The sequence below is a fragment of the Podarcis filfolensis genome (genome assembly GCF_964270895.1).
Source record: "Podarcis filfolensis genome assembly, chromosome: 14".
Lineage (NCBI taxonomy): Eukaryota > Metazoa > Chordata > Lepidosauria > Squamata > Lacertidae > Podarcis > Podarcis filfolensis.
In genome coordinates, this window is record NC_139616.1 from 9,006,325 (window position 1) to 9,020,480 (window position 14,156).

The 14,156-nt window shown below is 43.4% G+C and overlaps 1 protein-coding gene and 1 long non-coding RNA gene across 2 annotated transcripts in view; one reads left to right on the forward strand and one right to left on the reverse strand.

Moving 5' to 3' along the window:
* LOC310749827 overlaps positions 1-14,156 on the forward strand; it is a 285,263-nt gene that overhangs the window by 107,170 nt on the left and 163,937 nt on the right. The window lies entirely within an intron of this gene.
* On the reverse strand, positions 2,348-13,527 carry LOC310748708 (uncharacterized protein; the record flags this gene model as incomplete). Its single annotated transcript, XM_083584549.1, has 10 exons — positions 13,266-13,527; positions 9,487-9,620; positions 7,296-7,354; positions 6,426-6,562; positions 6,201-6,325; positions 5,793-5,851; positions 5,291-5,445; positions 4,779-4,888; positions 2,857-3,076; positions 2,348-2,484 (listed from the first exon to the last, which is right to left on the reverse strand). The coding sequence occupies exons 1-10, from the start codon at positions 13,315-13,317 to the stop codon at positions 2,348-2,350; spliced, it is 1,188 nt and encodes a 395-aa protein (XP_083440675.1). The 5' UTR covers positions 13,318-13,527.

The following is a 14,156-nucleotide window of genomic DNA, read 5'->3' on the forward strand; positions in this document are numbered from 1 at the left end:
AGCTGCCTGTGGAGAAACACCAGCTCCCTCAGCCTGAAGAGAGATGAGCGCCACAACCCTATACAGTGGAACCTCGGGTTGCGAACATGATTCGTACGGGAGGCACGTTTGCAACCCTCAGTGTTCGCAACCCACAGCACTGTGTCTGCGCACACGCGGGTCACGATTTGGTGCTCTGCGCATGCGCTACCACCGAAACCCAGAAGTAACCCATTCTGGTACTTCTAGGTTCGGCGCAGTGCACAACCCAAAATCGCATAACCTGAAGTATCTGTAACCCGAGGTACCACCTTTCACTGGACTTAACCATCCAGGGATCCTTTACCTTTTTTTACCTTTCATCAGGGCAAGAGCTACTGGAGAGGAGTTGCTGTGCGCATTAGGCCTGACACTCCTATATCGATCGTGTTTTGGATAATAAAGGGTTAACTCCAACTCGCAAGCTGTGATTTATTGCTGGCTGATGCAAGTGAAAACTAGAGCAGGGTTGGGAAACCTGTGGCCTCCAGTTGGTACAGTCTCCCAATTCAGTCTCAGCAAGGGCAGCCAATGGTCAGGGATCCCAGGAGTTACACATTATGTGTTCTCTTGTTTTATTCTCGTTTTAAAGGCTTTCAGAAGAATCTTAAGTAACCTGCTTATTTTTGCTATTTCCTAAAGAAAAGCTATGGTGTAGTCAGCATGGTGCCTTCTCATGGAGCTTCTACCAATAGGGGGGGGGAAATATTATGAACATATGAAGCTGCTTTAACCCCCCACCACTGCTGCATCTAGTTCAGCAGTGTTTCGTATCCACACTAGCAGCAACACTCCAGCATTTTGAGCAGGATTCTCTCCCAACATACCCCACAAAGACTTTTCCAAGACAGGCTTCAAAAAAAAAGCTGTTACAGTTTATTCAGAACTATATTTTAATACATAACATCATTCTTTGGAAATAATGGCAATGAGCCCAAGGGGAGAGGGGAGGAAATATATTGTGTTTACTAACCAGGTTCAACTTAATTACTTTAAAAGAAAGGCACTTCTGCCAAGTGATTTGGAGGGGAAAACCATTTGCCAGGGATAAAAGCCAAAATGAGGTAAAAACTGATGCTCCCTTGGAAAGGCAATGTGAGCAAAAGATACTGCGTTTCCTCAGGAGGGACCTTTTAAACCAGAGGCAGGGAACCTGTGGCCCTCCAGATATGGATAGACTACATCTCCCATCATCCCCAACCATTGGCAATGCTGGCTCAGGCTGATGGGAGTTGGAGTCCAACCCCACTCCCAGTTTAAACGAGACATTCAAAAAATACAGACATAAGACACCTCCGTTAGCAAACGTGTGAAGCCAGGGATAGACATCTTCCTCAAAGCTACTGAAAGAACCAGATTCCTGCAGTAGCAAAACTGAAGCTAAAGATCTCACCTGGAAATTAGTGCACCTACAAATAAAATCTTTTGGATCCCAAGCTGGGCTGCTGAAATGCATGTTATAACAAGTTGACTCTTTGGGATCACTGGCAGTCTGTATCAGTTTCACCCTTGTGACATCCTAGCTAGAAAATTGAACTAAAAGCGCCTCTCAAATTCCTCATGCTATAGAAACCACCTGGGTTCTGCACAAATTTGGAGGAATAGCAGCAAAGAGGCACATACTGTCAAAAGAGAGGTGTGTTCAGAGCTTCCAAGTCTACAGGTTGTTCAAGAGAGACTGTTACCATCAGATACACCCAGGGCTCTATCTGCCCCCCACCCCAAATCTGCCTACCCCCCCCCCCACCCAAGACACCTTGAGTTCTTATCCCACCAAGATCTGGTCAGGAACAGTAAACATCCAATCAGGAAAAACTAACAGAAACTAGCTTCTATGCCCTAAACATACAAAGTAATAAGAAATGTTTTAAAGACATACATAAAAGATCAGCTTAGTCATAAAAAAAATACGAGACTGCTTTGCTGGTTTGGGAGGAGAGAACTTTACAGTGAAGGCCTCAAGCATGGGCACAAGGGAAAGGTATAATAAACCTTTTGACCTGTGTGCTTAAGTTCTGGGGCCACCCTTGCTCAAAGCTACAGAACACAACCAGCTACTGCCTTGCACTCTCGTTCTGGACCATTTCCTGGCATTAAAACCTCAATTCTAGTTTTAAAGAGATGCCCAGTCAATTGAATGTGGAATTTACAAAGGGAAGCCATTACACACTCCCCTCTTTTTAAAAAAGTTTCGTTGCTTCCACAATCCCCCTTCCCAATTCTGTTCAAGACACTATACAGGAATTTTGCGTTGAGATCAGTATTTGCATTTCTTCTTCTTATGACCAGTCACCGGTAGACACCTTCCTGCATCCTCCGCCGCTCTGGCTCAGACACCATTTGATATCACATCAGCAGGCAAAAAGGCCCAACTCAGATGGTATGAAAACATCCCATCTTCATCCCAAGCCTTTGATTCTTCTAGTCGAGTGATTTTGTAGAAGACTAAGAGCATCTGGCACCATCCTGTGGACAAAAGGCAAAACAGAACGCTGTCAACTCCAGAAGCCCGCAAACTGGGAGACTTTCAATGCTGGACGCACTGAAATCCGCCATCACTATTTCAACATTTCTAATCTGCTAGAATTTAAAAATCTAAGCTACATCAAGAGAGTGTGCCTTCACAAATTATTTTGTTTTTATTCAGAAGCATGAAAGCCTGATGTACTCTGCTCATAAAAAGGAAAGACGGTGCCTTGATTAGTATATTCAGTTATCAGCACACTGCCAATTCAGATGTTGTGCTTTGGCAATGCACAAAGAAGTTTTTTCATGGCAGAAACCCTGTCCCCCCCCCCAAAAAAAACCAAGGCATGTAGTGCCATATAACCAAAATACCAAAGATTTCTAGATTCTTCAAAGGCCAGTTTGGGGAACTTTCGACTCCTTTGGAGCTGGCTGCACACTCACATTTTTCCATATGTTCTGACAGTCTGGAGTATACCTCATCCGGAGTTGGGTAGAATCCTGGGTTATCTAGTTCAAATGTCTCCACACACGCTTCATGGTCACGCCACCTGTTGATAATAATCTTGTCTCTCCGGCCACGCACCTTTCGCTTAGGAGAAGTTAGTAGAGCTGGTTAAGGGACTGTAGCCTAGCAAGTTGCCAGTTAGAATAATAGAACTGTAAAGTTGGAAGGGACCCTGGTTCAACCCCCTGCAATGCAGGAATATGCAGCTGTCCCATATGGGGATCAAACCTGCAACCTTGCATTATCAGCACCATGCTCCAACCAACTGAGCCACCCAGACTTCCAAACTAAGTGGCACTCAATGGAATAGGCTGCTCATAGTACAAAAGAAAGCTGCTTCCAGAAGGCTGGAGCAGGCATGCTCCTACCAAAGATGTACATCATTCCTACATCATAGGATCATCTGAAGATCTCGCCTAATACAAGATTAAACCTTTAGTGCTTTACCAAACCACATTCTGCCTGTAGACCAGGGGTGCCAGTTGGGTGCTCCCCAAGATGTTGCTGAACTACATCTCTTGTCCCCGGACCATTGACCAAACTGGCTGGGACTGATAGAGAGAGGACAGCCACAGGTCTCCCAGCCTTGCATGGCCAATCCCTGCAGAAAGCAGGATTCAAGTGATGGCCCACCAGCAGATAGGCCTGTGCTGTGCTCTGAAGTCTTGGTGATCATCACCGGATGTCCCTGTGCCATCAGGTGACTGACAGGTGGATAAAGCTAAAAGGTAAAGGACCCTTGGATGGTTAAGTCCAGTCCAAGGTGACTATGGAGTGCAGTGCTCATCTTGCTTTCAGGCCAAAGGAGCCGGTGTTTGTCCACAGACAGGTTTCCAGGTCATGTGGCCAGCATGACTAAACCACTTCTGGCACAACGGGACACCGTGACAGAAACCAGAGTGCACAGAAACGCCATTTACCTTCCCGCCGCAGATTTATCCCCCATCACTATTTCAACATTTCTAATCTGCTAGAATTTAAAAATCTAAGCTACATCAAGAGAGTGTGTCTTCACAAATTATTTATCTTCTTGCACTTAGACGTGCTTTTGAATTGCTAGGTTGGCAGGAGCTGGGACAGAGCAACAGGAGCTCACCCCGTTGCGCAGATTCGAACCGCCGACCTTCCGATCAGCAAGCTTAAGAGGCTCAGTGGTTTAGACCACAGCACCACCCGTGTATCAGGTTGGTGGCACTGGCCAGCGAGGCACAGAGGAGAAAAAGATCTGGTCCTCTGTCCAGATCAGGTTCTGCACCTCGGTCTTGCAGTTTGCTCAAGAACCTTATTTTCAGCACACTTTGCCTTCTACATGCCAGACTCAGAAGGAAACAATCAAAAACATTTTGTGATATAAAAAGTGATTCCTGACATGGGTGAGGGAGGAGGGGAACTCCATCAAGCTCCCACCTGACTTGGTGGGCATTCCAACTGCCATCAGGTCAGCTGCCTAAGGGAAAAACTGAATAGCAGGACCTGCCTTTGAACCATTGGACATTGTCACCTATTCTGACCCTGGTTCTGACTGGGGCGCAGGGAGGGAGATGCTCTTTAACTAGGGTAGTGTTTCATAAACTCAAGTCTCCAGATGTTTTGAACTACAGTTCCCATCATCCCTGACCACTGGGGTCCTGCTACTTGGGAATGATGGGAGTTGTGGTCCAAAACCAGCTGGATGGAGACCCAAGTTTGGGAAATGCTGATCTAGGGCAAGACAAAGCCAGAACCCTTACAAGGGAGAAGAGCAATGCAAAAAAGAATGATTGTATGGTTCATGTGAGATTCTTACCAACAGAGCCAGGATAGGAAGAGCAACTATTGCAAGGACACAGAGCACAATGATGGCTACCACATAGCCAGGGACACCTCGGTGTATAACAGGAGGCTCCAGCCCATCACCTAAATAAATATTTAAAATGAAGAGCAGTCACAGAATCATCGAGTTGGATGGTTCCTAGAAGTTCATTTAGGAAGTTCATCATCCACCACCCACTGCTAACTGCAGGGGGAGAAAGCAGATTATAATTCAGAAGTGCTTTATTGATCCAGCTTCAGATGGGGTTACAGTTCCTCGGAAGGAGCAGGTTTGTAGCTTGGGGGTAACTCCTGGATCCTTTGCTCTCACTTGAGGCTCAGATGGCCTCAGGAGTGCCTTCCATCAGCTTCGGCTGGTGGCCCAGCTATGCCCCTATCTAGACGAGGATAGCCTAACTACTATTGTCTATGCTCTGGTAACCTCAAGATTAGATTACTGCAGTGCTTTCCCTTTAAGGCCCCTTTCTGAAACTTATACTGGCATACCTGCTACAGTAAAGGAGAATGGGTCCACTTGGAGATCTGAGGAGTCCAGATAATCCTTTGGGCCAACTGAAAGAGCAAGCGTCTGTAGGACATCCTTGCTTGTTGGAGCTGGGTGCTGGAATATCACATCTCCATGACATATCAGGGATCCACCGCTGCAGTCAGGACAAAGAGATAGGCTTAAGGATAGGAACCTGTAGGAACTGAGTTTTCAACACTACCCTAGTGTAGAAACTTGGCTAAATTCCCAGTTGTGAAGAAGGGGCAGACCAGGCAAACTTACAATTGTGGAGAAGGGGTCACACAATAAGAGGCGCAGCTAGTGGGAGAGTCACCTTGGTTTTAAAAGAGATAAGCTTAGCCTTTAAAAAACAAGTCCAGTTTACCTAGGTTAAAAAGGCTGTGCAGGCTTTGCAAATGAAAGAAAGACTCAACTGTGAGTCTAGTCTTTCAGTGCCTAGTCTGTATTAGAGCAAGTGAAAATCAAGACAGAATTACTTACGTGATGTCTCGGATTGCCACTTGCAGGAGGTTTTTGTACTTCCCCAGAATATGCGTTAGCTGGAATAATAACAGTAATAATAATAATAATAATAATAATAATAATAATAATAATAATAATAATAATAATAGATGTTTATGTTGCATCTTTTTTCATCATCCAGTGGTTTCCTGCTCCTTCAAGCAATTCCATCTTACATCCCTTGCTGTTGTTAAAGCAGCAGTTCAAGTGCTTTTACCTATCTGGAATGTGTCTTTAGAGGGCAGGATGGAATGGGGCTAGTGAGAGTTGAAGGGCCAGACAGAGAGGTCTGAAGGGCCACATCCAGCTTATGGGCTGGAGATCCCCTGTCCTTGTATTAGAGACCCTACCAACCATTAACGTTTAGTATTAACATCTCATGCCTACCACATCAGATATATCCTTGGCAATGTTCTGATGCTCTACAGAAGAACGATCCATCATTCTCTCATTGAATATCCTGTTGGTTACCAAGAAAGACACTGGAAAGACCTGGAGACTTAGGCGTGACCCTGTAAGCAGAAAGCATGGGGTTAGGAGCAGAGAATTAAGCTTCCCACCTACTGCCATCATCATCCCTAAAAGCAAGCCAGACGGAGAGCGGCTACTGACCATTGATGGAGAGAGATGTGAGGTCCACAGAGTAGTTTCTAAGCCCCATCAGTGCTTTTAGAGCCCAGTCAATGTCCACATGAGCATTGGTCTCAATATAGACATCTCCATTTATATCGACACCACCTTGGCTATATCTGCAAGCAACAGAAGTTGTGTTACCCTGTGCACATAAGAGTATCCCTACCTACCCCCAAGTGGTGCTACAATACACCCTAAGGAACCCAGCCAGATGGGTGGGGTATAAATAATAAAACTGTTATTAAGCAGGCACCTGGCCAAACATGTTGAAAAACATTGACTGTTTTAATACTTGGGATTGGTTTTGATCAGGCACCCAATCAGAGGTCTTTGAGGTCCTCCTCAAAGTTACTGGTGAAAAGCATTTTATTCCTAGTCAAGTCTAAAGGTTCCATCAATACACACCAAGACTACAACCAAGGGAAGGTTATCCAGTTTTGACCAGCCTAGGCATTTAGGTACTAGATAGCTCATACCTCCAGCTCAAAAAGTATACACCAGCACTTTCTAGGGTTCAGATTATAAAGTAGGGAAGAGGAACCTGTGAAAACATCCAAAATATTGCCGGACTACAAGTCCCAACCATTGGCTATGCTGATCTGGACTGATGGGAGTTGTAGTCCAACACTGAGGACCGCAGGTTCCCCTTTCCCCATTATACAGCTTTGCTGAGAGACAAGCTGTTTGCTTGAGCCAGTACAAATCTAGTTTAGGAGATGCCATGACCACAGATTTACCTTCTTCAAGAATGGATCCTTCCCACTAGGACACAAAACAGAAGCAGACTCTTGTAAGCTGCCAAACAGCACCACTGCCCAGCCCCTAGAAGAGATTAACTCATGTACATACCCGACTTGATTAAGAGAGATATTCTGGACTGTGTACCGAGTTCCAAGCAACAGGAACACCTACAGACAAAAGTCAATGTTGTTCTTACTCAGAATTCATCAGTATGCAGATGCTAAACCTCAAAGCTGGAGCCATCACCGCCGGACAGAATCATAGAATTGTAGAGCTGGAAGGTTTGGATCCATGACCCTGAGATTGAGTCTCATGCTTAGCAGAGTTTAGGGTTTCCATGGAAAACAAGGGAAGATGAGGCCACAAGAACCCTGTGAGAAGAGCTTGGGGGAGATTCCTCTTCAATGTGCCACAACGTTGGTGGTTCAGCTGGAAGGTGAGCCAGTTGGACTGGAAAGGATAAAGCGGGGGGAGCCTTGCTGAGGATGCAGCACTGCTCTGCCCAACAGAGGATAATGGTGGGATGAGAGATACATTGGGTGTGGATCCCAGCCACTAAGTGAAGGGAGAATGGGGAGAAAGTGGGAATGTATAAGGAAGCATGAAATGGAGGAGGAACAAGCAGAGATGAAGGGAGTAAATAGGGGCAGGAACAGGGCAAGTAAGAAGAGATGAGAGCAAGGTGCTGACTGAAGCAGAAGTAAGGAGAAAGAGCAGACACGGGGTTCTGAAGGCACTTGGGACCCACAAAGAGGTAAGACAGAAATCTTCCCAAAGCCATTCAAGCCACGTCCTCCTCTGCTTCCCAACGAGGGCAAGACCTGACCATGGTATGTAAAAGCAGCACCTGACTCCAGGTGAACTTGCCCATTCATCCATTTGAAGGCCTTTTCAGATGCTGCCACTTGTGGAGGTCAGGCAGGTGCCAGTCAGAGGGGGCCTCCTCTATGGTGGCATGCCATCATTCATTCATTCATTCATTCATACCCTGCCCATGTGGCCGAGCTTTCCCAGCCACCCTGGGCGGCTTCCAACCGAATATTAAAAACAACACAGCATCAAACATTAAAAACTTCCCTAAACGGGGCTGCCTTCAGTTGGCTTTTAAAAGTAAAATAGTTGCTTATTGCCTTGACATCTGCTGGGAGGGTGTTCCACAAGGCAGGCGCCACTTTTGGGAACCTTTACTGGCAAGTTGCCCCATTTGGAGTCCACACGCTTCCGTGGCGCCTCTGCTCCCTCCGGGCTTCCAGCTCTACCAGTTAGCAGAGTAAAGTACAGCGTCAGAAGCAAGCAGCCTTGTGTGCTCAATAACTCAGGCAGACGCTCGGTTTCTTCCTTATCTTACAAAGAGCTTTAATCTCGTACAAAAACAACAGATCGTTAATCTCCCGGTGACATACAGCTCATCTTCCCGGAGCTTCGCAAACTGCGTGTGTCTCTCTCTCTCTCTCTCAGAGATACTGACCACTCCCACTTCCGTGTTCTAAACACACCTCTAGGAATGTGAAGCGTCACTCAGAACTTCTTAACCCTGTAAGTTCTGACTCTCTCAACAGCCACTACCAAGAAGGCCCTCTGCCTGGTTCCCTGTAACCTCACTTCTTGCACCGAGGGAACAGCCGGAAGGCCCTCGGAGCTGGACCTCAGTGTCCGGGCTGGATTATGGGGGTGGAGACGCTCCTTCAGGTATACAGGACCGAGGCCATTTAGGGCTTTAAAGGTCAGCTATGTACTTCCCTCTAGATCAGGAGCAGGTGCCCAAGAGATTATGTTTCGACCCCCAGCTCCCATTGGCCCCAGACAGCCTGTTTGATGGTCAGGGATGATGGAAGCGGTGATCCTCCTAACTTTTGGGACTGCAGGTTTCCCAACACTGCTTTAGACATGACTTCTGGGCTTCTTCAGCACCACAGATGCCAAGCAACCCAAAGCACTGCTTACAAAACTTCATTAGCTGCAATCTATTCCTTCCTTTTATTCTGCACCCTTTTTTCCTGCCTTTTGCTCCCATCTGGTATTTTTAGGTGGCTTGCAATTCACTAAAACCAGGGTCGAGAGCTATTGTGGGTAAGAGGGGGGTAGGTTTTTCTAAGTTGTCACCAGCACCAATAAGCTTAGGCAGGATGTGTCAGCCACTCTTAAAAGATTAGGCTACACTGCTACAGCCACCAAACTACATCTGAGAATGAGAAAGGTAAAGAGAGAATTATTTCAACCAACTCATAAGGAGAACAGCATCTTCCAGACGTTAAGTCTCCCACACCTGAAGCCAAAGGGCCTTTCACCCCCAAATTACCTTGCCTCTTAGCTTTTCCATATGTTCCAAGTTCATCATGCCATCAAGTTCATCATGCCATGCTGAAGATCCCAGCCCCAGAACAGTGAATGATATAGCCAGCTTCTCTGGTTCTAGGTTTTTCAAGCTGAACCCTAGTGGAGATACAGTTAACATTCAAGGGACATAGCAATTAATAATAATTGCTTTTATTTCTAATGTTTTCTATTTGTTTTATAATTATTAATAGAAAAAGGAACATGCTTTCTTTCTTCCTCCCTCCCTCCTCTAGCTTATCAAATGACTGCTATCACTGCTGTATAGACTGCGGTTTTTTTTAAAAATAAATTATTTATACTTTTCAAGTTTATACATTTCACTAATTTTTATACATTTCACCAATTTTACAATCATGTTGACATTCTAAAATTTGACTTCCTTCCCCCTCTTTCTGCGGCTCCTTAAATTTATTTTTAATATCTTCTGCATATCCAAATTAACCTAATTTACTCATTTATTCATCTTCTTTAAATATATAGTATAGACAGTTGATCTTGAGACAGCGTGTGTGTGTGTGTGTGTGTGTGTGTGTGTGTGTGTGTGTGTGTGTTTAGGGAGAAAACTGGAGTAGAGACCTGGGTTCAAACCCCCTACTCAGTCACAGAGCTGACCTTGGGCAGGCACTCTCCCAACAAAATCTACCCTGCAGGGCTGTTGTTGAAGCAGGACCCTATAGGACCCTTAGGCTTATATATATATATATATATATATATATATATATATATATATATATATATATATATATTATAAGATATTTATTAAAGTTTTTTTAAAAGTACAAAAAGAACATCAAAAAACATCCTTTTAAACAAAACAAGATGAAATACAAAAAAGAAAAAAGAAAGATCAAAAAGAAAAAAACAAAGAATTAAAATCCATTAAACAAAAAGAAAAATCAAGAAAAGAATACAGCAACTCTTCCCATTTGTTTTCTTTCATTAGCTTATTTCCTTGACCTCCTCACACCTCCCTTTTTTGTATTCTAGGTCACTTATCCATTTCAGCAAATCCTTTCCCTCCTTTCAAATTTTTGTCCTGTAAATTTATCTTGATATTAATATAACTTTACTTTCCCTCCTTTCACCAATTAACAGTCTGTTTTTTCCTAAACCTTTATAACATTTCTGCTAAAATCACATAAATTCATTCCAACATCATTCTAACATTCATTAATTTTGCAGTGTTTCTGTAAATAGTCTTTAAATTTCTTCCAATCTTCTTCCACCGACTCTTCTCCCTGGTCTCGGATTCTGCCAGTCATTTCCGCCAGTTCCATATAGTCCATCACCTTCATCTGCCATTCTTCCAGGGTGGGTAGATCTTGTGTCTTCCAATACTTTGCAATAAGTATTCTTGCTGCTGTTGTAGCATACATAAAGAAAGTTCTATCCTTCTTTGGCACCAATTGGCCGACCATGCCCAGGAGAAAGGCCTCTGGTTTCTTCAGAAAGGTATATTTAAATACCTTTTTCATTTCATTATAGATCATCTCCCAGAAAGCCTTAATCCTTGGGCATGTCCACCGAAGGTGAAAGAATGTACCTTCATTTTCTTTACATTTCCAACATTTATTATCGGGCAAATGATATATTTTCGCAAGCTTGACTGGTGTCATGTACCACCTGTATATCATTTTCATTATATTCTCTCTTAAGGCATTGCATGCCGTGAACTTCATACCTGTGGTCCATAACTGTTCCCAGTCAGCCATCATAATATTATGTCCAACATCTTGTGCCCATTTAATCATAGCAGATTTAACCGTTTCATCCTGAGTATTCCATTTCAACAGCAAGTTATACATTCTTGACAAATTCTTAGTTTTGGGATCTAACAGTTCTGTTTCCAATTTTGATTTTTCCACCTGGAAGCCAATTTTTTTATCCAAATTATATGCCTCCATTATCTAGTAATAGTGAAGCCATTTTCTTTTCGCACTCTATTTTTTAATTTTTCAAAACTCTGCAGTTTTAATCTGTCTCCCTCTTGTTCCAAAATTTCCCAATATTTCGGCCATTTGGCCTCCATATTGAGCTTTTTCTGAGCCTTCGCTTCCATTGGTGACAGCCACCTTGGGGTTTTATTTTCAAGCAAATCCTTGTATCTTATCCAAACATCAAACAGTGCTTTTCTGACAATATGGTTTTTAAACACTTTATGTGCTTTGACCTTATCATACCACAAATATGCATGCCACCCAAAAACGTTGTTAAAACCTTCTAAATCCAACACATCAGTGTTCTCAAGAAGCATCCATTCTCTCAGCCAGAAAAAACGGCTGATTCATAATAAAGTTTTAAGTATGGCAGGGCAAATCCACCTCTTTCCTTAGCGTCGGTTAATATCTTAAATTTTATTCGAGGTTTCTTGCCCTGCCAGACAAATCTAGAGATATCTCTCTGCCACTTCTTGAAACACTCCGTTTTATCTAATATTTGCAATGTTTGAAACAAAAACAACATCCTTGGCAATACATTCATCTTTATCGCAGCAATTCGGCCTAGCAATGATAACTTCAGGTTTGACCATATTTCTAGATCCTTTTTCACTTCCATCCAACATTTTTCATAGTTATCCTTAAACAGATTCACATTCTTGGCAGTCATGTTAACCCCTAGGCTTAGGCTTTTCATATAATCAGCTATTCATATAATCAGTTATCAGTTATCAATATATTCACATATGCTCACATATAACCAGAGTTTTACAGTGATTTTAATAATCCTTTTAAATCATAAAAGCTTTGCCTAGTCTAACAGCAAACTGCTTGAAACCGCAAGTTCAGAGATGGACCTTTCCCCCAGTGCTTTCTTGCACCCTAGAGAAAGGGGAAGCAATAAATCAGAAGACGCTGGTACAACTCACTCCCTCTAGTCCAGACTAAAATTGTACACGAAACAGGAAGGGCTGACCACAATACCCCTACATGAACAGATGCACGGGGGAGTTATCGTCAGGAGATCCCCTCCTAGCCGAAATTTCAATTCCCTGTTCCGTCAACTAGGGAAAAGGTCAGACTGTACAGACAAAGGAGAGCAGAAGTTGGGAGTTGTACTCTGTGCACGGTCAAGAGCATGGCAGAATGCGTGCTCATTGGTTATTTTTCGCTGGCGTTCGTGATTGTCTCATGATCTGTGATGCTGCACTCAGGTATATAACTCCTGAACTTGAATTCTTTGGGGTCCCAGTCTTTTGGAAAGGATTCCAACTGGGTCCATTATTGCTCAGCAATAAACTTCACCTTTTTCTCCAAATTGCTGTGTCTGTCAATCCTTTGTCTCCACATAAGTGGGTACCACTGCCTAAATTTTGCAAGATTGTGAGTATAAAAGAGAGACCATGCACACAACTAAAATACTTGCAAAGCAAGTATTACAGTGCACAGGTAACATATCAAAGCGCTTGAGTGGGCAAATATGGTGTACAGCTATCTTACAAGTAAACTGGCCTCATACTGTTAATATAAGGCTGAACATACTGTAGTTGTTCCAATATTCAACAATTACTATTCCCCCCCCCCCAGTAAATTCATTTGCTACACGTCCTTCAATTACTCATCTATATAATACACAGGTTGTGTCAACTATGCTACATCCCATATAGTTTTATTCCATTGTAAGATGTCAAATGCTTTATCAGATTTTCAGTTTCTTGCTATGACTAGTCTGGCTGCAGCAGTCATAGCTGTTGCAACTTCCAGATTCTTTATGATGGCTTTCAAATATTCCAACAGAGCTCACCTTTTGACTGAAGAGATTTCACATCCACCCTCCAGCCAAAGAAGGTGTCCATTTCCCGCCTCTCCACCTCTGTGACAATTGTACGGATGATGTCCGAGGGTGTGGGAACAGGGCCTCCAGTCTGGAACACAGCCACAGCCTCAGCGATCACAGAACCATTCCTGTGGAGAAGCCAGAACAACCACGATGTATTTGGCCACCTCTAGTAGACCTCCTAGCATAACACCATTGCAAGGAGGAAAGAATCCACCAGCCTCTGGAGTGCCATCAAATTGATCACTATGATCCCCTGTTCCTAGAAAAGCAAGTTTAGATGACGTGCTGTGACTTACCATTTTAAACTCTACTTGGAGAGCAAAGGTTTGGCCTCCAGGCATTCTCAGAATGCCAGGAGGAAATGGGCCCTGGAGTGTTCCCATTAAAATACTCATTTAAACATCCTTAAAATATCAGCGACTTCCATTCTTCTCTTTCCATAGTTCATTTTGCATATCATAAATCCCTGCACATTTTACAAAAACTAAACCATTCAATATTCCATTATTGCATCCATCAAAACTTGTTTACACTGTTGAATTTATCTTAATGCTGCCAACGTTTTCAAGTGTACACAATTTTTTTCCATATATTTCTCTAAACGTATGTTCTTATTCTCTTATTCTATATGTTAAATCTGCAAGTTGCGCATATTCTGTTAACTTAAGTTGCCAATCTTCTTTAAGTGGGACCTCGCTTATTTTCCATTTCTGAACTAACAAAACACAGGTCGCAGTAGTGGCATACATAACGAACCTTTTCTGACACCTGGGAATTTCAGTCTGTGTTATTCCCAACAGAAAGGACTCTGTTTTTTTGGGGGGGGGGGGGAGTAATTTTAAACATTTTTTAAAA